The sequence below is a fragment of the Plectropomus leopardus genome, chromosome 19 (assembly GCF_026936395.1).
Source record: "Plectropomus leopardus strain MGB_pleo_1.0 chromosome 19, ASM2693639v1, whole genome shotgun sequence".
In the NCBI taxonomy this organism is placed as follows: Eukaryota; Metazoa; Chordata; class Actinopteri; order Perciformes; family Serranidae; genus Plectropomus; species Plectropomus leopardus.
In genome coordinates this window covers 12512306-12539687 of record NC_142194.1, presented here as the reverse complement: position 1 = coordinate 12539687, position 27382 = coordinate 12512306, and the positions used below count along the sequence as shown (strand labels likewise).

The 27382-nt window shown below is 39.5% G+C and overlaps 1 protein-coding gene across 3 annotated transcripts in view; it reads left to right on the top strand.

Moving 5' to 3' along the window:
- The window catches only part of LOC121958367 (adenosine kinase-like), a 132045-nt gene that overhangs the window by 87108 nt on the left and 17555 nt on the right, over positions 1-27382 (top strand). For all 3 annotated transcript variants that reach the window (XM_042507256.2, XM_042507255.2, XM_042507257.2), the window contains one exon: positions 5355-5525. In XM_042507256.2, coding sequence (XP_042363190.1) covers positions 5355-5525 — 171 coding nt within the window. The remainder of the gene's footprint in view (positions 1-5354; positions 5526-27382) is intronic.

Here is a 27382-nt window from a genome sequence, read left to right as displayed (position 1 = left end):
ACCACACACACGGAAAGTCATCTGCTAATTAGTCTGTCTTTACAGCCTCATTGTGATGATGATGTTTACATCGTGTCTAAAAAATGTTTATATAATGTCTATCTAACTTTGAAATCAACAATTCTGTTCTGCTTCAGAATAGTTTGAAAAGCATGTCCTGTAGCTGTGTTTCCTTCTCTTTGTTGTAGTTTGCATCATGTTCTACCTAAGTCTGCGGCTTTGTGATGACTTGCAATTTTCCCCGTTGGGCGTAGCATAAGCTGTGCAACACTGACGGTTCAACCTGCACTTGACCCACGTGTGCGCAGTTTGATTGACATCAAACAGAAGCCCTGTTATGACAGCCTTCCCTGCTTTCTTCACAGCCACTGAATGAAAGACAGATTTTAGAAAACTGTCCGTCTTGCAGTGGTTTGACTCTTAAAAAATGAAGCTAATCAAAATGCAGGACCTGCCTGGACCTGGAGCACAGGAGGAAGTTTTATGAAGTAGCTTAAAAAGCGACAAATTCCATGTATTGTTCAGATATAAAGAGACACGGATAGGTTAGGTGGGACGGGTAGTGGTTGGGTAAAACAAACACAGGTCTTTCACCCAGGAGACTTCTTTTAATGCAGCCTCGTAAGTGCTGCATGCTACTGTAGTGACAAGTGCGACATGTTGTATGTGACATGTGCATCGTAAGTACATATCTCATGCTACATTAGTGACAAAAGTATTATTTAATGCCAAACCATGATGTCTTTTCTTAATCTAACCTTAATCTAACATTAGTTTATTTGCCTAATATTAACCAGAAAGTTTAGGAGCTGGACTTTGATCATTCCATAAGTTTAAGGACGTGTTTAAAACTGTAGCGGGCAGAACGATGGTATATGTCGTTTTGGGGTCAATCATACATTTTGATAGTCAGTGGAACCTGTATTGTATCGTATCGTATCGTATCGTATCGTATCGTATCGTATCGTATCGTATCGTATCGTATCGTATCGTATCGTATCGTATCGTATCGTATCGTATCGTATCATAAATGCTCCACTATGTTCACCAGCTAGTTGCTAACTGTGTCTGTCTGCTGTTTGGTGCTGGGCAGGCAGTGTACAGCAGGATTAACAGAGCTTTCTAACTGCTGCCTCCTCCGTCTGGAAGAACTGATGAGACACTGGACCAAAACAGTAAACTTGTATGCAGTAAAACTGAAACAATGAGATGGAAGATGCTGAAAAGCTACACAGAGCAGAAGAGCCGGGTGTTAATTCTCTGTGAGCGACTCCTTTGACATTACAAAGTCTATTTTTAATATAAAATATTGATAAGAGCAGCTTGAGGGATCGGGGGTCTTTAAATTGTAAAACCCTCTGAGAGAAACTTGTGATTTCCGGCTGTATAAATAAACTTGACTATGATCTTGGGATTTGATAAAATTTAGTATGATTGCAGTGCTTATAATTACTCTTTTCACTAAAGTGGTGATGGTTTAAATTCCCTCTATCATCCCTGAGTAATAGGAAGTGTCAAACAAAAAACCTTCATGATGACACAGTACTTTGAACACTCCCCCTGATCCCTGCAGAATTAAAATAGACCTGAGGAGAAAAAAAAAGCTTTTCCTTTTCCATGACCACCTCTGCTGCTGTTGCAAATGAAAATGCCCTTCCCAAAATAGATCATTTTTACCCTTCAGATGTCCACTTTTATTTTAAGCCCGGTGACACCATGCCATCCATCACACCCAGCTTTTCAGATGTGAGCAGCCCCGGGGAAAACACTGATACAATGCAGGGGAAAGTGTGATAGCGTGCTGCTGCTGTGTAGTTAGGACCTCTATGGTTAGATTACCACTAATTTCATCTCAGAGTAGCATTTAGACATTTTCTTTGTGCGAGTAAAGTGGAAGTCATTTCTCTTTTTAGGGTAAACATTGAAAATGGATGCCCTGCCTTTCCAACTCTTCCCTCAAATTACCACTTGACACGGCCAAACATCGCTCCGCGTTATTGTCTGCCAGGAAAATGCATTTCTGAATGCTTTATTGAATGTTTTGGCTGGGTGGAAATTGTACGAAGTATACCCAGCACTTTGATCATCTTGACCTGGAAATGTGATAGTCACCCCACTTCACAGGGCTCTCTGACACCTGGGAAACTGGATCTGGTATTCTTGATACACGATCTGCACCGCAGCACTAAAGACTTAACTTCTCCTGTTTCGTAGTCGGCAGAGACTACTGATGGGAACTGGAATTTCACATGGCTCAGACTGAGGCTTTTTTTCCCCCACAAGCCACTGGAGTCACAACATTTAGAGCCTGGTGGAAAAAATGGCCTGCATGATTTTTATGAACAAGATTTCTGCAGCATTACTTCAAACTAACTTATTAACTTCAAATGCAGAGAAGCACAAAAAGCTTTTTATGTGTAGATTGATTTTTTTTTATTTTTGTGCATCAAAGCTGATAAAATGTTTTGACAGATGTTGCAAAGCTACATATAAATGTGAACACTAAAAGACAGGTATAGACTTCAGAATCTTTGAGTCATCAAATGTGTCTTTGTTGTTGTTATTTAGCGTTTTTTACATGGCTGCTCATTTGTAGGTTAGTTTTCAGAGTTTCCTGCAGTGTTTTGTAGTGAAGGTGCACCTAACATAAATGACTGCAATTAATTGAAATAAATCATAAATCGCTGGAGGGAAAACTGCTGAGGCACTGTTTAAAACAGAAAATGCACTCTATTTAATGGGTTTGACAATTGTTTAGGCCGTCAATTTTTAACGAAACTAATAATGAGACAAGATGCGGCAAGATTCATGGTTTATTCATGGTTTCATGGTCTTTATCATACTGTCATATGCATTCTTTGATATGATATTTGTCGATATCACAAAGTCTGCCACGTTACAATTTTGATTCGATTCAACTCAGGGTCTGCAATCGATATTACATGTATTATTTATACTATACTTTAATAACTTTATGACTATATGATTCCACCAGCACACATAAAATATGGACTAATAACAAGAACATTTAACAAAAGTCTAAAATTCTGCTCAAGGATCATTAACAAAAGTCATCTTTATTAGTTTAAAAGTCTTTTGTTTTAATTGTTGTGTTTTCGTTACCATTTATATCTACATATGGAGTGGGTCCTCTTTCATGAAGTCCACCATTTCGTTATAAAGTAGCACAAAATAGACAAATCAAACATTGGCTCTGAAGGGCCATTTGAAACTTCATGTCGGCAGCCAGTGTTCTCTACATACTTGGCACACTGGAAAAGTTTCAGTTGGTTGCAATGTTGCAAACTGACCACTAGATGTCGATAACTCCTACACACTAGACCTTCAAACACTTTAACATCGCATAAATTAGCCTAGCCGCTAGCAGACTTTTCCTTCACTCTTAAAATAAAAAATTAAATGCATTATTTATACTTTTGCTCACTCACAATTGTTTTAACTTATTCTATCTCCTGACCAAACAGCACTGTTGAGTTTCAGCCTGCATGCACATTTTTTCAGCCTAGCATTACTAAAACAGAGCAGCTAATGTTGCTGTGGCAGAAGCAACAAGCTTTCGACATGAAAAAAAAAAAAGGCATATGTTTAACAATGATGATAATATGGATATTACTTTTGTCACTTTGTAGCTTTGATTTCGGATCGTTGATCACTGAATCGATTCAGATTGTTTCACCTCTAGTCAAGATGTGGTTAGCAAAACAACTCCTTGGGAGAAACCCAGATGTTGACTTTTAAAGTTGGTGTAATTTTACAGTTTTGTCCATCTTGGTCTTATTTTAGCATTTGGAAACCATTCCTGGTGTAACATGCTGTCTTTTGCAATGGAGGCAGTGTGTATTTCAGATTAGTTAATGCATCACATCAAATTAAACTGGACTGCTCAAATAAGAATTAAGTGTTGGAGTATTTTTTTTTAGAATAACATGGATATAATTTGTCCAGCAATCAGTTCTGAACTATTTAATGTGATGGCACTGGCAGTGGCAGTGAGGTTAGAAGTAAATTACACAGAGCCAGTGTGTGATTAGAGAAGCTGTGGCACGGCTTTTAAAGTTCACCATCCCTCAGGATATTTGATCGAGCCGCCGGCCTTTGATCAGTGTTAACATTACGGTAACCATGACAGTTTATTTTCAACTACCCAAAAAAAAGGACCATTTGTGTCAGAAAACAATCTCCCCTTCCTCTGACACGTTGGCACGCCGCAAAAGAAAAATGTCAGGGTCAGTGATGGGCCATTAGCCCAGAGTGAGTTCCTTTTGTGCTCCCGGGTCCATTGAAAACACCTTTTTAGTCTTCAACAGATGGTACAGTGACACAGCAACCACAGGCGCTGACCTGGGCCTTAACTTAAAGACAAAAAAACCACAGGACATACGGCACTGCAGAGGGCCGAGAACGTCTTCCCAGAGAGAGAACCACACCATGAATGTGTAATAAAAAATTCACCTGCTTAGCACGGCTGCATTGTAATGCCTTGTACATTTGATTGACTACACAGTCACCTCTATTCATTGGTGTTATACCCTTTTCTTTTTCATGGAGGTCGCTCCTCCGTTGCTGCAAATGTCATAGTGCTTTAATGAGAACTGCACCGTCGCCCACAATAGAAGCTTTTCAGCCAGATTAAATGTATCACTGTGCTGAAACTTTCCTTTCCTCTCTCCCCCCTTTGCCCCTATTGTGACACAGTGGTTTTACAGAGCAGCTTGTTGCTGAAAAACAAGGTTAAGAAGATCAGTATCAAAGGAGGAGTGTTTTTGTGTGGCTTGCAGGAGAGTCTCGCTTCAGGTTTCCACCTGAAACACAAAGGTGTTTTCTTACCTGATTTGTATTCATTCACACAATGAGTGGAGCTGCCTCTCTTGTTTCCAAGTAAGGAGAGTCCAGACGAGACTTTTGTTCCCCCTATCATCGGATACGTGCACGTTGCTTCCTCCAGTACGAGCCTTGGAGCCCAGCCACAGGCTTTGTCCTGGATGGATTTTTTCCTGCCCTTTTTCCTCTTCTTTGTTGCTCTGTGTGTGCTCTAAGAAACCATTTCAGATAAATGTTTGAGCACTGCTGCTGTTTTTTCCCCTCTTTTGGCTCCTGTGTTATTTCAATAATACCATGCCTTGTCACCCTAAAATTGCCTTGTCAGGAACCAAAACCCACAAATTAGCAGTTTAAAGTGTTTCAATCCATATGAGCCTGTAGTTCAGTCCAGTCTGGGTCATGTTGTGCTGTCAAAAGACAGATAATGCTGCCTGTACAGATTCATTTGTTTCAGTTAAAGTCAGTCAAACTGTCAAAGACATCACACAAATAAATATTCTTCTTGTTTTTAGGGTTTTTTCCTGACCGTGTCCCCAGACTCCATCCTGAAGGTGGCGAAGCATGCTTCAGATAACAACAAAATCTTCTGCATGAACCTCTCTGCACCTTTCATCAGCCAGTTCTTCAAAGAGCCCTTGATGAAGGTCATGCCTTACGTCGACATCTTGTTTGGCAACGAGACGGTAAGTGAAACGAGACGTGCACTCACTCAGGCCTCTTTAGGACAGATAGTCTGTTTGCTAACACATTGTTTTGATTAAGACGTAAAGTACATGTGTTTCTGTGCTTATATTTATCTTCACAAAGGATAATATATTTTCAGTTGTGTTTGATTGTTTTGTTTTTTGGTAATTTAGTAGGATATCTCAAAAAACTGTGCAATAAATATTTTGAATAAAATGTTAAAGCTATAGATGTTTGCATGCTAACTCGCTACATTTAGATGGTGAAAATCGTAAAAATTATACCTGCAAGACACCGTCAAGTTAGCATTATCAGTGAAAGCATATTTGCATGCTGACATAAGCATTTAGCTAAAAGGTTTGCTGTTTGTAAGGACAGCCTCATGGAGCAGCTGGCATGGCTGTACTCTCTTAAGGCTTTTGCACACCAAGCCCATATGTTTCGTATATGTTTATTTAACCATCATCAAATGTAGTGGATGTAGCGGTTCAGGTTACGACAGATTTTCTACGCTGCTTCTTGTTCCAAACATTTTCTAAAGGCTTTTGACAGTTACTAAAACCACATATAATCTAACCCTCTCTAAATATCTGCTTGTAAACGTACTAGTTAACACAAGCCTTCTGCTTGATATGCTATCAAACAGCTAATATGTTAATAATGTTAGATAAACCTTTCCCGAGTACGAGCTCTGACAAGTTAAGGTGAAACTGAAGCGTCGCCTGCAAAAAAACAATAACTACACCTGCTTCTCATCTAATACCCTTTGTTTCAGCATAGTGTTATGTGATTGGTTCTTTAGGTTTGTGACATAACAAACCCTGGAACGTAGAATCTGTGTTTTGGAGTCTGTCATTGATACACAGTGGAAATGTTCAGCCCTAATTATTTTACTCATGATATGTCTTTTAGCATATAAAAAACACAATATGGACATGTGAACAATGTTCAAAACGTTTTTGTTTTTTTTTTTACTGGCGGGGGTCTTTAAATGGCTATAACTTGATGGTAATAAGTGTGTTTTTGTGATATTAATACAATTTCAAAGGATTGTGCAGTTCTCGTGGAGTTATGTGCTGTCTGAGTGCTTTACAGTTTAAATATGTGTCCTTTCACCTTGTTTAAAGCAAAATCCAAATGTCATGTTCACTGTTTCACTCCACTCATTGCTCTCCTCAGTACCCATTTAACTTCTCACTTATCACTGCCCCATAAAGGGATGAATAAGAATTAGCCCCAGTAATCATTCATCTCAATCGCGTCACCATTTCATGCCGGTTGATCTATCGATTTCTCTCGCCTCTGTGGAAGTGAGCGGCTGGTTGGAGGTCAAGCTGTGGTCACAGACCGTGGTGCTGCTGGGAAGTATCCTCTAACAGGCCAGCTGAGCTTGACTCGGAGGCACCGCCTGGACAAACTGCACCTTCGGGGGGTGGGGAGGGAGGGAGGGAGGAGGGGAGGGATGATCACTGGACTGAACTCGCCTCCCCACTGCTAAAGCTACTAAACAGAGCCCTGTGTTCGGGTTAGAGATGGGGTCCAAAGACCAGGACAGAGCTGGAAGAAACTGCTCAGCATTTGAGGATTTATTGCTGTTGCTGACTTCAGCTTTTTTCCCTCTTTTCTTTCCTCTCCCAACACAAGACCTCCCTTTTACATATGCACATCTCTCTCGCTCCCTAATTGCTGTGAGGAACGATTCTGTCTCCTAAACCACGGTGTACATTTTGCAAGCGTTATGTATTTTCGGGTGGGTGGTACTGTAACTGTTTGCTTAAGAAGTTTGCTCACACCTCCAGTCATTACAGTTTAATGACTCTGGATAATTGCAATGCATGTTTGTTGAAGGAGATTATCTTTTGGAGGCTCTGTCGGGGCTTGCTCTCCGGAATTGAACCCGGCTAAGACCGCCAAAATAAGAGATTCAGTCGGGAAACAGAGCAGATATTCACAGCTCAGCCGCCTCAAGCAGTGAGGTCTTCCAGGGTCTATATAGGACTAATGCCTGTCCAGAGTGTTTTGACTCCTTTTGGCCTTCCTCTGTGTTGGCTGCTGGGAGGAGGGGAGCGGGGAATGACTGCTCATACAGTCGAGCCCCAGACCTCCCATTGTGCACAAGCCAGACAAGGTTGGCGGTCATGCAGTGGTGCATGGTGAGTGACAGGCAACAGGGCTGCCTCGCCCACGCTCGCCCCCCCACAGCCCTCCCCGGCCGTCCTCTCACCCCGACTTCCACCCCCCAAAGTGATGGATCAGCCTCAGCCAGCGATGCTTTCATAACAAGTCAGTGACAGTCAGGATCACGCAGACTGACTCCTATAGCCTTGCAGAATGTGCCATAAGGGGAGGCTAATGTGTCTGCCTGTCTCTGCCTCCGCTCTAACTGAGTCACGATACAGAGCTGCACACACACTTTGGGAAATATGTTAAAAGCAGCCGTAGGATTTTTTGTTTTGAAAGTGACTAATAATATTTTTGGGGACGATTTTGAGAATGGAGTGCTGCATTATTTGTTCGGTTCGCACAAGGTGCTTTAGGTGCTTTAAGCATTTGAATTCGACACTTAAAAATCCTGGAATACCTTGAAAATCACACATTTTTCAACTTGAAAAAGTACTTGAATATAATCGAGAGGAGAACAAAATCATAAATTATTTTAGGAAAGATTTTCATCTTATAGCTGCAGTTGCAGTTATTTGCTAATGCCGTATTAGCGCCAATCGGTTCGTAAACACCAGTAAATAGTCAGCACTGGGATGTTTTGATCTGTAATTTGGCAGCAGTTATTTAATACTAAATTGATTTTAGTCCCTGGTAGCATGTGCTTGCTCCATTTTTGAATTTGTGCAATCTTTTTACAGCAGATGGTTTTGGACAAAACAATTTCATTGTTAAATAAAAATGAGTGCTTGAAAAAGTACTTGAAGGTCCTTGAATTTGACTTGTCTCTGTCTGTACAAACTCTGTATTTGTCATGACTGGGATCTTATTTTAGTCAGTTGATCATATGATCTTCTAAAACAGTTGTGTTGTCTCTTATTTATTTATATATTTACGTTATCTATTTTATTTAGGTTTTATTTCTTTTGTTTTCTATTATTTGTGGATGTATTGCTTTTGTTGTTTTGGTCTATTTCTTCGTATTGTTGAATATTGACATTTTGCATCCTGAATTTTGGATTATTTGTCCTCCTGTTTTAATTTTATCACTCTACCCTATTTTCAACTTGTTTGTGTTTAGTTGGACTATTTGGCTTTCTGTCGTTGAAATGCCTTCTATGTATCCTGTTTCTGTCTTTGCTTTGTTTGCCAAAGCACTTTGTAAACTCTGTTTTTAAACATATTATATACATAAAGTCATTATTTTTAGTATTATTATTATTAGTAGTAGTAGTATTATAGTCATGCATCACCAGAGACTCCAAAAAAATGTCAGTAGCCTCTGTTTCTCCCGTTCCTTGAGCCTGCTTCTGATGTTGAAATGTGTCTGTGTTTCTCACTGAGTCTACCCTCGGTAATTCTGCTGTAACTCGATCCTGCTGGTACTTGTTTGAAACCTGGCATCAGCAGGCCCTGCCTGGCCTATCGGCAGCCTCGTACTTATATAACAGTCTCCCATCCATCCTGTAATTACTGCCTTTTTGGGGCATAGTGTAGTGTCTGTTCCTTCACTGGTGGGGGGGGGCGGGTGGAGAGGCTTGCGACGCCGTCTCTGCGTTGCCAGGGCCTCTGTGATGGTGCCGACAGAGCCACATAGACATCAGACGCTACTCCACTTAATTGGCAAACATGTCGTGTGATAACCTGGGAACAGCACAGGCCTAATTGAGTCCTCCTGCGCTGTCCTCCTCTGACTACCTGACATGGAACCCAGGGCATTACATTTCCCTCCATTTAATGGCTGCAGTTAATTAGGCCCGAATGAGGGAATCATTACCGCTGGAAAAACCACATGCCAGTGGATTCGCCGATAAAATTAGCCACAATTTGCTTTTGCTATTTGAGCATAAGAGATAAACCACACAATGGGGGGGAAGGATTGGACCATTACTGGCGGATTTGTATTGTGGAATTTTAGACATATCATAGACAAATGGAACGATTAATCAAGACTGAATTAATCACCCTGACTGATGTTTTTTTAAGCCGGGATTCATGGCTTTCTCAATTTAGATCATTTCATGAGCTCGGGCTCTTTTTTTTTTTTTTTTTTTTATCTGTGCAAATGGTTTAAAAATATGCTTCCTTAATAAAACGGTACGGCAGATGAGGAGCTTAGTTTTTTTTACCCCACAGCCAATACCCAACAACCTCCTCGCTCCCCTGCCATTAACGTCATATACCACCCCCATACAGGAGCTCTTCCATCGCCGTCCAATGCGTTCTGCAGCTCCTCACTCAGAGGGAGCTTATTTTTATGGGTCCCAGCCCCGTCTTCCAAACGAGAGACAGCCATTGTAATTGAATACTCAATAGGTGAGCCATTTAACAAAAGTGGAAATGGCATTCGGCTATGTATTAATGTGCTTTGCTGAGGCAAAAGGAGCCATCATCATTTCAATGTTCAAGCTGTTTTAAAAGAGCATTTAGCCTGCCATCTCTCCAGGCCATGAGAGCAAAATGACACGGATTTCTTCCTCCTCTGTACTTTGTGTGAATGTTCCTCGCCTAATATTTTGTATGGTTATCTCGCTTATTTTCCCATCCATCCCTCAGCACCTCTCCCTGATCTAGGTGGAGGGATACAAGCAGCTCTACAGAAGGTTATTGTCATGAAAAGCCCCTCAGGCGTTTTGGCTCTCAGCCCTATTTTTCTCCATCTGCATGCAGTGTGTGTGTGTGTGTGTGTGGGGTGGTGGGGGCTCTAATGATTTTTCCAGGACAGGCTGAAGTGGGTGTACAAGTATATATATGCGTGTTTGTGTGGATGGAAAAAAAAAAGCAGGCAGAGGAGATACATGGGCAATATGGCGTCATTTCTTAACATCTCTCCAGATTCGTCATTTGGCTTTGTTTGTTTGAGAGACTGCTTGGAAGCCTTATCTCTGTGGCGAGGCCTGTGGCTGTTTATCGCCTCGGTGACGTGAGCGGGACCGTGGAAGTGCGTGCTCTCTGCTGTCAGTATGTGTGGGTGATGGCAAGTTCACTAAAGGGCCCTTAGGGTATGAGGGGTGCTCTCGCAGAAAAAAAAAAAGAATAGGAGGAAGAATTTCCCCTTGACAGCTCACCCACAGTGGACTCAAGATGTACTTCTCAACGGTAGCTTGAGGAAAATATCCCGTCTCACTGCCTAAAACAAAGAGATGTGAAAGCCAGATTAGCGTATTACCAAAACAGCTTTCCTTTTAGGCTCTTCTCTCTCTCCTCCTGTCAGAGCTGTCTGCAGAGAACAGGGTAGAACATGAGACATTAACCTCCATGTGTTTATTCACAAGGCCCCACAGGCCAACTGGGAGGATGAACACAGAACCATCTCTAAAGCTGGCGAAGCGGAACAATCACAATGTGTCATTGGAGGAAAAGACATGAAGTATTAGCTGCTGCTCTCCTTTGTGTCTTTCACAACTTAATTTTAATTGAATGTGCTATTTCAGTGGTGAGTCACATGCCTTCCGCTCAGCGCCAGAGTACATTGACCTTCAGTGTGACGTACAGTCAGTGAGTTGTATGAGTCATAGCGCATGTTATCTGTGATGATTTGCTAAATGCAAAAGCTGCCTTGTTTATTTATTTTCTTTTATTTTTTGCTGATATTAGTGGTTCTTGAACACCCAGACCAGGACCCCCCAAGATGCTGAAAAGAAAGAAAAAAAAAAAAGCAGAATAATTGCTTTTTTCTAATTAGTGGAACTGCTCTTAAGTCATAGACAGGCGATAAATTAGAGCTGCTGCAATGATTAGTTAATTAATTAATTAGATGAAAGTAAATTAAATGTCAACTATTGTGATAATCGACTGATCGTTTGTCATTTTTCAAGCAAAAATGTCAAACAAGATTCTTAAACGTGAGAATTTACTGCTTTTCTTTGATGTTTATGATGGTAAATGATGTATCAAATGTATGATTGTCATTTCATGCTGTATGATAGTCATTTCAGCAATTTGAAAATGTCGCTTTGAGCTATGGGGAACTGTGATGGGCATTTTTCACAATTTTTGACAATTCTTCGACTAAACCATCAATCGATTAATCGTGAAAATAGTCAACTGATGAATCAATCACAAAAATTCAAAGTATTTGCAGCCCTGTAACAAATCGAGCTGCAGAAATTAATCAGATAAATGATTTCGCTCTGAACTATCAAATTAATCACCAACTAATTTCATAATTGATTCATCAGTTTGAGAAATTTTTCAAGAAAAAAAAATCCCTGATTCAAACTTCTAAAATATGAATATTCTCTGGTCCTTTAATCTCTATTGGCCTTTTTACAATTAAAAGTCCAAACCAAGGTCTGCATTTTTGTTACATTGTTTACATTTGATCTGATTAGTTTTGGTTTCAATTTGCAATTATGGGAGTGTACTAAAAAACTATACATGACATACTTATGTCCTGTCGTCATCCCCTGTTTGTTAGCTGCTTCTCTCATTACTTAACATTGGCAAGTTTGTAGACGGTTTCTCTCTCATTCAGTCTGAAAATAATTAAAAAGTTGAAGAGTTTTTTCTGACGTACTCATTATAAAGTAATCTCTGCCTCTTCCCATGTACTGCCATGGCTCATTATGTTATGTTGCATTGTTCAGGAACAAACTAAAACCTACACAGTACATTTAGTACTACTTGACAACTTCACTGCTAATTTCTCCTCTGCTCGGATTATCAACACCTGTATGCTCTGAGCGCCGCCATCGTCGCTCTCTCTGTCGCTACACCACTTTTATCACTTGACGGTAGCCTGCCAAAACTTCCTGTAATTGATCCCGAAGTCTGAACCATCCAGAAAATGTTTTCAGAAACAAAAAACGAAACAAACCATGGTGCAGTTTGATCCGGACAGAGACCACCTCTTGTTGTTGGACCAAGGTTTGTGCCCAAAATTCAGACTGGATCAAACTGAAAAGTCCTAAAGTCTCAATCAAATGACAAATATGTTGCAAATAAGCATTGCTTGGCTTTAAATTGTGACAATTTACATTTTGCCGCTGCTGAATTTCTAGAATTGTTGTGCGTAAATTGCTTTAACTACATCAGTGGCTCCCAACTGGTCTAGCCACCGGTCACAGTCCACACATAATCCTCATAGACCCACTTAACACCCATTCAGTTCATTTCAATTCATCCATTCATCCATGGATGAGTGGATACAAACCCATGACCTTCTTACGGCGCAGAGCTACTGCTAACCACTGTGTTGGCATATCTAAACTATTACTCCAACTTAAATAACAAAAGTAAAACTGGGGCCTAAAGCTCAATGAAACAGGCAAGGCAAGTCTAGTCTATCTAAGTATGGCAAATTTCATACAACAGGGCAATTCAAAGTGCTTTACAGAGCAGTAAAATATAAAACATATTAGAGGATAGAGACTTACGATGAAAGAGAAAAGAGAAAATTTATGAAAGGTTAAATTAATTACTGAATATTTTTATTTTCTTTAAATATCACCATTAAAAGTAATAAATGTGCAGTCAAGAGGTGCAAAGATTAAAAAAATAGAAGTATTTCAGCAAAAGTGAGTGCAACTGGGGTTTAAAAACAACTTTGAAAAACACTAACACTATTGTAGTCACAAGTAATTGAGCTTATTCAGGCTACAAACATTTTTTTTAAAAAAAAGAAAATGACCCACATACTTGTGACCCAGTCAGAATGAACCTTTGGTCCACTTTTGGGCCATGACCCATTAGCTGGGAACCGCTGAATTACATCATCATTAGGCAGTCTGACTGAGAGCGAGAAGAAGAAACCCCCAGGAATGGGACTTGGCTGTGCAGCAATTTGGGCTTAGTGGCCACAATCAGAGGTGCAAATCAGTCATTACAAAATAAGTGACAGTAAGATAACACATTTTTATGAGCTTAATGAACACTCAAAAATAGCTGTTTGTATTCACAATCAGTGTTTGCTATTAGGTTCAATAAACTTGTAAAACTCTCTCAAAAAGTACCATTTTCTGGGGTCGGATCAGTGGGCAGCAGGCTAAGCAAGGCATTCCTAACGTCGGGGTCTAACCCAAAACCTCCCACCAGTTTGAGGTGCCCAGGAGGCATCCTGACCAGATGCCTGAACCACCTCAACCAGCCCATTTGGCACGAAGAAGCAACTCTACTTGGAGCTTCCCGGATGTTTGAGCTCCTCACCTCCAAGGCTGTTACCAGCCAGCCTGTCCGGAAAATCAGTTTTGGCTGCTAGTATCTGCGATCTTAATCTTTTAGTCACTACTCAAAGCTTGCGACCATAGATGAGAGTCGGAGCGTAGATGTTCTGGTAAACTGAGAGTTTTGTTTTCAAGCTTAGCTCCTTCTTTATCACATCGGACCGGCGTAACGTTATTGCTGACACTGTATTGATTCATCTCTCCATTTTGTGCTAAATTTTACCCTCAGTCATGAAAAAGGCACTGAAATATTTGAACTCTATCCCTCAGGGCAGTAACTTACTCCCAATCCAGAGGGAATAATGCAGCGTTTTTCTGCAGAAAAAAACACAGCCCCAGACTCACTGCAAAAATACACTTTTTGTTTTAACTTAAAAAAAACTTTGTGTCCAGGCTGCCTTAAAATTTTAAATTGAATGATTGTGAGAAGAAAAGTTGAGGTAAATTTGTATTGTTTCAACTTGTCTCCTCAAATTCAGTAAACCCAAAAATGAACGGCAGCTTGGACATTAATTTTTTATGTTAAAACAAATAGTTATTTTTACAGTGTTGGATGGTGCTGACCCTCATCCAGATGCTTAATACTCGACGGTAAACCTCAGTGCATGCTGGAGGTCACAGTCTGATGAAGCCATCACATCATCTGCAAAGAGCAGAGACGCAACTCTGAGGTCCCCAAACTGGACACTTTCCTTCTTACTAGTTGCGCCTTGAGATTCTGTCCATAAATATTAACAGAATTGTTAATAAGGGACAACCCAGGCAGAGGCAAACACCCACTTAGATGTGTTCAAGGAAATGGACGCAGCTTTGACTTTGGCTTCACAAGGACCAGATGGCTTGTAGCAATGGCCCCAGAGGACACGGTCATAAGCCTTCTCCCAAGTTCAGAAAGCACATCTAGACTTTTATCAACAGATGAGTAGTATCAGTGAGTTATTTTTCTTGAGTTCATTTGTGGGGAAGCCGACTGTTCAGCCAGAGAACAACTAATGCTCATGCATTAGAGGAAGCCTGAAAAACTTTTCTGGTGATTGTGCCCAGTGGGAAGCTTTCCGTGGGTCGCCACCTTGGAAACACTTCATCCGGTCTTCAATGCCACCAGCAGGAAAGCGCTAACATGTCTCCTGCTGAGATTTTTACTCGTTTTATTATTGTGATAAAACATTTGAAATGTTGGTGGCACAGTAACTGCAGCACAAGTAGTAAATAGTCATAAAGTCAAGAAACTGGCACACTAATATCAGTTTTCTCAAGTCAAGTCAGTTTTATTTATATAGAAATTTTAAAAACAACAGTTGACCCAAAGTGCTTTCCAGTTGAGGCAGTTGTGGTCTCGGGATCTGCCTCAATACAGGCAAACATGATTAAAGAAATAAAATTTAAATGAAAGACAATATTGCAAAATTTAATACAATAAAACAATAACAGAGAGGAGGGAAGTCTAAATGGAAATCTAAAACAGCTGACATGATAAAATCATAGAGGACTTGACAAAAGCCATGGGGTAGCCTCAGACTGAACTAAAAGCGAGCCAAAAAAGTGGGTCTTTTAATTTGATCAATTATCAGTGTGGGACAGGAGGCTCTTCTAGCCTTGGAGCAGCAACAGGAAAAGCTTTGTCACCTTTGTTATACACGAGATTCTTTGAAAGCAATGCATTTATCGAAAAATAAGGCCTTACTTAACTTGTCTTGAATAAATCTTTCAAAAATCTTAAAAATGTTTAACCGTGGGAAGTAGGATTTTTATTGTTAAAAGGTATTGCATACAAGGTTTTGTGTGTTTTGTGCAAAAAGTTTGGGAATCAAGGCTGTGGAATCCCACATGCAAGATGAGAAACAAAAAATAGCCAATAAATCTCTCCAAATGACAAAATATTTACCAGTTCTGTTCTGCCCTCATCTCCTCCACCAAACAAATAAATCGCATTTTATGTTACAATAAACATTTGTGCAAAATGTCCCCTAACGTTAAGTAATTGTTCATGTTTTTGGTCATTGTAAAATTGGTCTTAAATTTCATTCTGAGTGGCATTTAAATAGTCATACATCTAACTTGCCTTAAGCTGTGGGAATTGAGTATGCAGTAATATCTGCTCCTTTCTAAAGTTTGCTATAACATTATTTTTAGTGTAAGCTTTGAGTTTTTCTATGTGACGCTGCAGTGGCAAAGGTGCATTAAATTAAGCAGTGGTGTGTTTTATTGCTTATAAATCCCACTTTTCATTTGCGAGAGGAAGATAACTAATTTCCAAACTCTCAGTCTCTCTTTAAAGGGTCACCAGCTAAAAAGGTCATGAACCCACTACTCGATCAAATAAACTGTCAGATACTGCTACTATTAAACCATCAGCCTTTTCCTGTGTGTTTAGAGGCAGAGAGAGGATTCAGTACAGAAGATGAATGATCTGTCCAACATTCCTCTGTTTTTCCTGGCCTGTCTGTTTGCGAGTCATGGTACTTTGGGAGCCAGCATGGCTCCACCAGAGGAGTCCGACTAACCACTGTAATTGTGCCGTGCCGAAGCCGCCTTCCCCAACCCTGGGATTGAACCATGAAATATTCGAAAATGCCGGGGTTAAGAGAGGGGGGTCTTTGGCAGTGCAACGTGAAATGTGAGACCATAGAGCATCTTTAACAAGGAGGCGGATAGAAAGCCAGCCAGCCTGCTCATCGGGCAGCCAGGGCACACGGTGGAGTCCTCTGAAGGAGAATAATTATGGATGTAAGAAGAGATATTGCGCTGGGAGCAGATCAATAGTGCCCACGTTCTGCTGGCGCTGAGGCCAGTGTATTTCTGTCACAGCAGGAGAGAGTGCAGGATATCAGCTTGTTGCTGGAGGGACTTGCAGAAGTTTGAACACCAGCGGGCTTCCCAGATAGCCTTACAACCCTCATGCCTGTCCCCCCCGCCCAAAAAAATCACTGCTGCTTGGAGTTTGGCTGCTTGCTCCCCCCCCCATCTCCAATCCTCTTATCCGCACAGAGTTGGCGGCAGGACTGGCCTTTGTCTACTCATGATTGTATTCCCACAGTCCAGGCTATACAGTCATGTTTTCCAGTGTCATTTGGAGGACTCCCCTATTCTCCTCGTGGTTGGAAAACTCTGGATAAAAAAAGTGAGAAAGACTTAATCAACAATACAGAATTAATTTGGCCACAGATAATAAAACTAGGGCTATCAGCGTTTAAGTGTTAATCGTGATGCTATTAAGGTTCATACATAATGCTTTTTTTCACCCTTTTTTAAATCGACAGCAGACATTTCCATCTTTGAGAGGCTATACCTGACCTGGCTGAGCTGAAGCTAATGTGATGATACTGGTATCACACGATACTATAATATCTAAATTTCTCAGTCAGGGCACTAAATAATGCTCCAAAGTTAAGCAAAATTTTTGTGATGGAAAAAAGGCATCGTCTTTTCACAGTGGTCCCTTGACCTCTGACCTCAAGGTATCTGAAAGAAAATGGGTTCTGTAGGTACCCATGAGTCTCCCCTTTACAAACAAGTCCTTACTAGCACCATGCAGTTTTATTGCTGTCATTTGATTCCTAATCAAGGCAATCTGGTAAGAATTGCTTTACATTGTCTAGACTAGAAAAATGTTTAGAAATGCAAAATAATTGAATTTTAAATACACAATAAAAAAAATGCAATTAACTATTGAAATTCTGTGGTAAGTTAATTGTTTTACAGCCCTAAATAATTCCTATGGGCTTTATTTTACAAATGTTTCTCAGCTCTGTCTCCTCGCTGCTCCCACTTTAACAGAGCGAAATGATTGTTTTTCTGATTTATTATGGCTTTTTTGATTGCATCATGTAAATATTTCCTTCTAGAAGAGCCACGGGGTTATTCCGCTCCCCCTGCAACATCGATGACATGTTAGCTGTGTGCATAAATGTGAAATGATTTAGCCTCCTTTTTGAAGGGCCCCTACCCTCCATGCAGCTTTTCATCTGGCAAATGGCCATCTTATGCCACATCAACACGTTGGACATCATCTCAATTTTTGTATGGCCAATTTATTCAGACAAAGCTCTCATGTCCCCTGTGCACACAAATGGTTTGAATTACTCTGAGAGCTTTTTTTCCCTCCCTGGGTTTTCATTGTCTGAAGCATGCAAGTCCCTCCAGAGCCGATCTTTGTTTCTCATTAGGGGGTAAATAGAGCAGGCCAAATGCTCATATGTTTATTATACACAGGAGGGCATGGTCACTGTTCTCAACAGTTTGCCGTGGAAAAAAAGGCAGTTTGCTTTCTTGACCTTTTGTTTGCAGCGCCTGCAACCAAATGTCTGTTGAATTTACTGGATAATAAGCTGCGAGAAAAACTGATGGACTGCGATGAAGTTGGGTTCAACCTCATCAAAAGTTTCTATAGCAGACTTTTCAACAAAGATTTTTTTTTTTTTTTTTTTTTTTACCCGCAGTGAAAAAATAAACGTGTAATCATCATCACCATTCACAGCTTTAAGTTTACACACAATAAAACATCTGCAAAGAAATTAAATATGCATGCATATATTCATACAAAAATGAGAGGAAAAAAAAGAATGACAAAATTAGAGGACACAAACATAGCAAATTCAAGGCAACTGAAAACCTGATTTAGAATCTTGTATATCTTTATAATACTAAATATTTTTGACTAAATAAAATAAATCAAATTTCAAGGGGAACTACGCCAGTTTTCAAAATTCATGTATGTTTTTCATATCATAGAAGACAGGCCAAAAATATTAGTAAACATGAACAACAACCTCCCAAATTGAAAAACTAGTGTGCTAAAACTCAAATTTGCGAGTATTAAGCATTAAATCTGGAGCTGCTCCATAGAAAATGAATTAGGAAAGATGCTCCAGTTGACACTGAGAGCAGTCAGTGGAATTGTTCTGGGTATAAAGATACATTTTCTGTTTCAGAACTGAGAACAATACAATAAATAAAGGTCATTTGAATATAAACAAAAATAAAACAAACAAACATTAGGTTCACAAAGGCTCTCATGTATTGTCTATGGAGCAGCTCCAGACCTTTGAGACTATCTCCTCTGATTTCAGGCTTTCAGAGAGATCAGCTCATGTTCACAAATATTGATTAAACTTTCCTAGACCATGGAAATTAAACACTGTAATTTTTAAATTAGGTGATGTTCCCCTTTCAAGTTAGAAAGAACCTATTTTAGCCACAACTTTACAGTAAGGACACTTTGGTATTTTCAAACCTTGACCCTGTTTTCTGTGTCTAAGTGAAAGTGACTAATTTGAAAATACGTTTTTGAAATTGGTCCAGTATCGAGAGAGAGGGCAGGAGCTGGCAGCCACAAAATGGGTTGAAATTTAATTTTCGGGGCATTAGCATGCAGTCAATGTACGTCTACTAAAAGTGCTTGTTTTTGCCACTGACAGGCTCAGATTGTTATTGGTTAGATTAGTTAATGGAAAGAATTCTTGCAAAGAAATAAACGTTTTATTTTTCGCATTGCTTGATCTGCACTTTCTGTTATCGTCTTCCTGCAACAACTCAAATGCAGGAGTTCAGAACAAGACTTCTCCTTGAATGAGATCTGGTTAGATAACAAACAGACCGCATCAAGCAAAAGGTTAAAAAAAAATGTTTGATTTCTTTGACAGACTCTAATAATAATATCTGAACCTGTCAGTAGCAACAACAAGCGCTTTTAGTGGATATACATTGGTGATGCATACACTGGTGTTCTTGCTAAATAATAGCCCTGTTTCATTACATTGATAATCCAGTTAGTCAATTAGATTGAATAATAGGGTCCAGTTGAAAAAAGACTGAAGTTTTCCTTTAAAACAAGAAAACTAACTTTATCTGCTAATCTGTTTTGTTCAGATTCAACTTACTTACAACACAAACAAGAAACTCTGTTGCAGATTAATTTTGCTGTGTTGTTATTTTCTGATTGGTGTGTGGAAAAAACACCTCCTTTTTCTTTACACTTGTAACCTGAGAGAAGAGCACAAGCAAAACACACAAAAAACTCCATATATTTTTCATTTGAAATAACCATTGTTATAATTTTTGCAGGTGATAGTTTGTTTATGTAGGTTTAAAACGTGAGGGTATTCAGAGAACTTACACTCCATGAGTACTACACTATTCCCTAACTTGCTGTTGCACCCAAACACATTATTATCACTTCAAATTTTAAGTTTAATTGATGAATTGACCTTGGAAATGTGCCCCAAAGAGCTAATCAAACAACCATGTTGCTTTCATATGCGTGAATAAGAAACAGTAATCTTCTAGCTGTGTGAAGTCCTGGATCCTGAAAAATTCAATCAGGTGGACCTTGACCAAACAAACCTCCAAACAATCAATAAAACTTACTGAAGCAAAAGTAAAACTTCACCTGGGAGACAAATTAGTCATCAGTAGTGTTAGCTGCTCGTATTTTCTTAAGTAAGTTATTTGGGAAACTTGGGGGCCCTAAATGCATTTGTTTGATCGCCTTTTGACTTTAGTGCAGAGTCAAACTACTAAATCTTTAAAGGTCCCATGTTGTGATCATTTTCGGGTTAATACTTACAATTTGGGTTTCCTCTAGAATATGATTAATTGCTTTAAGGTTCAAAAAACACATTATATATCTCATACTGCCTGCCTGAATACACTTGTATTTACCCTCCATCTGAAACGCTCCTTTTTGGTGCCTGTCTCCTTAAGATTCCTTCTGAAAAGGCCCAGTCTGCTGAAATTGGTTCAGTGTTCCTGGGTCTTCCACTTCTGTGATCCTGGGGTCTCTGTGCCGTCATTGCAGCAGGGAATGACTGTAACGTCACTGTTTAAGCATTTCTATCTTTACATAGCATAGTTGTGACATCATTGTTTAAAGGCACAGGTTTCTGGATACAGAGTGTTGGAGCTATTTGTTGTTAGTTTAGTTGTCTGCTAAACATAAGTAATATTTTTATATTCTAGATATATGCGCTTCATTTACATAGATTATTTTTTGATAGTGTTTTCTTTTACTATTTAGTAGTAATAGTTGTTGTAGTAATATTTTGTTTAGCATATCACTGCTTTGGATGCAAAACTCCTATCTCCAAATCTCCAAAATGGCTATTTTTAAGTAATAAGAAAAAGCACTATGTTTTTAAAAGGATCCAATGGAGATAGGAGATGTAGTCAAGAGTAATAAAGGTGGCAGGGAAGACCAGTATGCACTGGTGGGCAAAAAGTTTTGGTTTTTTTTACCAGAGCAAAAGAAAAAAAAACGGGGAAAAGTGGGAACCATGATTCTTTTGTTCCTTTGTTTGCTTGCTTGATTATGGCTAAATAAGGCAAAAGTGATGCAATAACTTGTTTACATTTACATAAACATTTGGACATTAGACTGCTTTTGCCTGCGAACATTGCATATACATGGTGCATTATATATGATTGTTTGAGTTAAGTTTAAGCATTTTGATACTTTTCCAGTATTTATACAACAGCTGTATCTGCTTTATAACAAAAAAGACAAGAAAAATCAGACTTTTTACAATATGGGACCTTTAAAATCTAAAAGCCAGCTGTAAATTTAAGTAAAATGAGGAAAACTAGTTAAAAAGTTGCAGAATTAGATCTGCTTATTGAGCGGACCCATTCATCTACCATCTTTCCTTTATCCAGTGTCGTTCCTTGAGAGATAGCCACTCTCTGGCAGTCTGACGTTGTGTGCTGACCCCTTGTTAGAGCCCAGAGGTGAGATGTGTGATAGAGGCCCTCAGTACTGATAAGGCCATCGGATTGATAACTAACTCCCCCCAGCACAAAGCTGCAACTGCCGCTGCCACAACTTCCATTAGCCCCACCAGACCGGCTGAATGCCTGCCTGCTCCCTGCCTGCTCTGTCTGAGGTTACATCCTCTCTTCTGAGCCCCTTATGCAAACCTTGCTTTCCCGTGCTGAGATTGCTATCAGCGGAGATATTTATGTACCGCACATGTTTCCGATTGTTTAACCTTTGGACCTGTGCTGTAGGTGCTGCTGTCGTCCCTGTGGGCTCGCTAAGAGACTGCTCTCCTGCCCTTGTAGGCAGGCTGAGATAGATGGGAGCAGAGGCTGTTGCGAGAGGTGTGTAATGGACTGGCAGGAAAGGGCACTGTTGAAATTGGTCACACGAAAGCTTAGGTCAACTCTGCACTTGCTTTCAAGTTTGGGAATATCTCATCAAAATGGATTTGAAGGGAAATGTTCAACCAAATCATTTTTTTCTGTTTGTTTTTTCTTTTATTCTGTTTCATTTTGCAGTACTAATAAATTGACATAATGCAACACTACTGATGCTGAGAATATGACACTATGTATTGCTGGATAGTAAAACTTTATAGCCATTCATTTAAATATAACACACCTCCCAAGTGAATGACGTGAAATGCTAATAATCAGTTATCAGGATAAGATAAATCTTTATTTATCCCAAGGGATACTGCTGTGCATCAGATGTGATACAAAGTTGAAAGAGTACATATACAAAGAGTACAAATAATACAAAAACACTAAAATAACATAACAGTAAGGTGAAAAATATTTTTAAAAAATCCAACTATATAACATAGGGCTGTAAATAAGATGCAATCTAATATATAAAATGCTAATAACAGGTTGCTGGTATGGATGATAAATATATTGAGGTTAAATAAATATATTTGTACAGTGTCAGATCTGAGTTAGTGAGTGTAAGAGATCCAGAGTGCATACAGAATGTTCAACAACTTTATGCCCCACAGGCCAAAATAAACAAGAAGTAAATTTTTTATTATTTTATTTTTTATTTCCAAGAGAGGTCTTATTTTTTGAAGTGTGGTTGTATGAGGTACTTTTCTATATTCAGTGTATGACCTACAGTAGACGGCAGAATTTATTTATTTTAAAGGCATAGGACAGAGTTTTTTTAAGTGGAGTTGTATGAGGTACATACAGTATCTCTGGTCAATGTTATATATACAGTAGATGACAGTCTGCAGGCCCCCAGTTTGGAGAAGCAGGCAAGAATACTGCCATGAAAGCTAAACAAAGTACTGCTGTAGAGAGGGGCAGCAGGAAAGCTTATTTCGGCTACTGAAAAAAACCCACACAATTTAACAAAAAAACAAAAACTAGTTCAAGAGTCCACTATATTAGAAAATTTTCACTGCATTATTTCCTACTCAAAGCCAAACTCCACTGACAAAAGCTATAATTTCACAGAACATGGTAGTTGCTGGTGCACCGCTTCCTAGATTGGTTACCTTGTTTTTGTTGTTGTGCGACTTTGGTGTTTTAAAGGGTTAGTTTGGATTCACCAAAGTCACACAAAAGCACAAACAAACTAACCGATGGAGGCAATGATAGACCAGCAGCTCCCATGTTCTGCAAAGTAAAATTACTGTTTTTCTCAACTGAGCCTGGCTTTTAAGAGGGCATAGACACATTTCAGTTCAGTTCCTTAAAGGAAAGTATTGTGAAGATATTCTAAATATAGCATACACTGAAATGAATATTGATTTTTTTTAAAATGGCTTAAATACACTTTGCTGCTGCCGTGTTCACAGCAGTACGTTCCTTAGCGATACTCCGGCCTGCTTCTCCAAACTGGGGGCATGCGGACTCTTACTTAAAAAAAAACCAAACTATACCTTTAAATATGGTTGTTAGGAATACCCCAAATCATTTTTTTCTTGGCCCAGACGTCCATAGGATCAGATTTAGATCAGCTTTATTCTTGGGACATCTCTAATTGTTATCCTGAATCAATGACCTCACTGACATGCATCTTGACAACAAAAAGCCTGCTATACAAAACACAATATATAAAATAGAATGAGAAAACATTATTCGCAGAACTCTTCAGCCATCAAACATACGCAGTTTTAATGTATACTTAGAACTGTGCAGCTGTAGTATCTAGGAAACAATGCACAGAAATATACATGCAATTTGAATGAATACTGAATCAGTATCAACAGAATTTTTAATGGATTTGGATTGGGGGCAAAAAAAAACATGACGAGGACTTTTCGTATTTCTGAGCAGAAGTGACATTGCCGTTTACAGCAGTGCATTATATAATGAACATACCCTGAGGCGAGCAGAGAGGTTTGACAGAAGTTGAAAATTAATACCATCTTACGCAGTGCAGGAGGTATTGCAAATGTAAATGCTCTATCTCACAACAATACACCATCTGGTGAACAGTGTACAAAGTTGTATAAAGTGGAGGAGGAAATAATGGAATTGCTGAAATAAAAAAAAAGACATTAGAGAAACGCTGATAAGAAGACAAATTTAAGGTAATGCATTTGGGAATTAGAGGAAGTCCTAGTTTGGAATCCGGTTAAACTGCCTGTGTGTAGCAGATGTAAATCACAGAAACGCTGTACGATCACACCGGCATGAAGGAAAATAACTAGGTAGAGATGAAACATGCCACTTAATGGCTCGGTAAAAACTAAAGTGAAATGCCATCAGTTGTTGTTGAGTAAATTCCCAGAGGCAGTAAAAGCGACTCCTGCCTCTCTGGAGTGTGTTGCTGCTTGTGTGTGTGTGTGTTTACCCTCATGTTTGTGGCATGTCATGCTTGAGCAGGATTGCTGCATTCTCCTGGGAGCTACAGGAGGGCTCGGTACAGGTGATTTATTCTTCCTAATCTGTCCTGCACGGTAGCAGGCGGTCGCCTTCCCTCCACCCAGCATGAGTGAGGCGCTATCAGCTTGCATGATCATATTAATAGTCACCTGCGGTCGTTATCGGCCCACATATCTCTGAGGTGGCAGCTTCCTGTTCGGCGGCACCTGGACTCGTGCTGGGGGCTGACGTCCTGACATCCAGGAGGAGTCGTGTTTTGTGACCCCCAAGGCCAACTCAAGGGCACTGACAATCCCCACTGATGCCATCGTCTTGATTAGTTATTCATTCTCCATCCCCCACCCACCACCCTGTAATGTATGCTGTTGTAATCTGGCTGGAAACGCTTGAGTTGAATGCCAGATGTTGTTTTTACTGGGCATTTATGGAAGCTGTCTGATTCGCCTCAGTGATGTCTTACACTTACATGCAGGGAATGAGAAAAACATGTCATCTGCCATTGTTAAATATATATGTGCAAGTGCTGATAATTGGCCAAATTATTTGAGATGTCGTGACCCAGTCATGCTCAGTTTAGCTGTAAAGGTTTCCGCTGTATGTGATTTGTCAAATTCAACTGATCCGCCCAAAATCTGCTCTCCTCTAGTTGCTGATTTAGCCAGCTATCATGTGATCACGTTAATGCTACATTTGGGGATATCAGTTCTCTATTAACTGGTTGCAGGCTTTAAACTCAGATGTCTTTGAAATGAACACATATTGAAATGCACAGTAAGGAAGAAGAAAACACAGGTGTTGTTGTAAACAACTTGTCAGGGCTATACCCTCCGCTGTATCTCGTCCTCCTGCTACACACACACACACACACACACACACACACACACACACACACACACACATGCAATGTCAAATACAATTCAATTTCTGCCTCAGCATCAGCTTGGGCTAACACGGTCAAGCAAATGCCTATTTTCTGAATGGCCTCGGGGAGTTACGCTTTTCAGCTTATCAACTTTTATTAACCTTAGCACTGAGGTTTGCTCTTTGATTTAGATTCTTTGGGAAACACTGAAATTGGATTTTTTTTCTTCTTTTTTTTTCAACTCTCACTCCTGCTGTGACATATGCTCAACAACTTGTTACACAGAGGAGGGAAAACGAAATGCTTGTTTTGGTTTGTTACTGAGAATATTTCATCATGAGAGCCAATAACAACTTATCTAGTTCTGTTAATTTATTTTTGTTTGGGTGTCCTCATCTGTCTTGCTGCTGTAAGAGCAAACATGCATTAAATGTTGTAGCCAGTGGGAAAATATCTGTTATGTACAAGCCGACAAGGCCAAGCAAATCAAGCAAATGAAGAAAAAGCTTTACCAAGTTGACAACACATTCGCAGCATTTATAAACCATTCACAAACTTTGCAGCATATGGAAAAACATAACATTGACAACTCCAGAAACTTTTTTTTTGAAATATTTATTTTAACATTGTGATCCTAAATCAGTTATTGCAGATTGTGAATATCTGCAGTTAATGTGGCCTTAGCCTTTTGTGTTTTATTAGCCTGCCAATTCAAATAATAAAAATACACACAATTAATCATGAAACAGGCTAACATTATGATAGATGGCTGTAACTTTAACTTACTTTCAGTTTTGCTGAAATGACTAATAGAATGAATGGTGATCCTTAAATTACTTAATCTCCAATTGGAAGACACTAGCAGGAGGTAGATAACTTTGCCATTGTTAGTTTCATTCAGTGTCATTCAAATTAATTTCAATCAGTAGTCCAATAATACACAAAAGGCTAATATTTCATTAACAGCACATCTGTAACCTGCAATCATATCTGAATCCAGATCGCAATTTAAGACAAGCCCAAATTACATTTTAGGTAAGCCACAAACAAATAGGCAACTGTAATAATTTCATAAACCAAAAGCGATTGCAACAACAACAAAAGTGTGTCAGACGTGTGCATCACATTTTATTGCCTCATGGAAACAGTGTACATTATGTTCTGGGCTTCTTGCAGCTTTTTTTTGTCTAAATGCAGTCAAGTTGACCAAAAATTTTATTTGCTTTTGTGTGTTGCAGTTTGTTTGTCCTTTTCGGCTACTGTAGTTATGAGTTGCAGAATAGCAAAGTGAACAGGGCCATGGATTTTGAGTTATTATTTTATCTCCACGCAGGCAACAGCCGAAGCCAAGGCATTATATTTTTCGGGTTGTTCGTTCATCCCATTCTTGTGAACGCGATATCTCAAGAACACCTAGAGGAAATTTCTTCATATGTGGTACAAGCATCCACTTTGACATGGATGAATTGATTAGTGGTTGATTGTCATAGGTCAAAGGTCAAGGTCACTTTGACCCTCCGCCCATCTCATTTTTGCAAACGTCACATTTCAAGAACGCGTAAAGGCAATTTCTTCACATTTGGCACAAACATCTACTTGGACTTAATATTGAACTGAATAGAACTGGTTGTCAAAGGTCAAGGTAACTGGGACCTTGTGTCCGTCTCATTCTCATGAACGCAATATCTCAAGAACACCTTGAGGGAATTAGTTCACATTTGGCACAAATGTCCACATGGACTCAACAATGAACTGTTAGAATTTAGGTCAAGGTCACTGTGACCTAGCGTCGACATCATTATCTTGGACCTGATATCTCAAGACAGCTGCGCGGGAATATCTTTGAATTTGGCAAAAATGTGTACTTGAATTCAGGAATGAGCCGAGTAGAATTTGGTGGTCAAGGTCAAAGGACAAGGTTACTGTGACCTCATGCAAAACATGTTTTTTTAATTATGACAGAATTTTACACAAATGTCTAATATGATAAAGTGAGGAGTTGATGACATTTTATATCCCAAAGGTCAGATACTGAAATGGTGACAATAATGTTGGGTGCCCACCTTGAAAGCTGACTGTATAA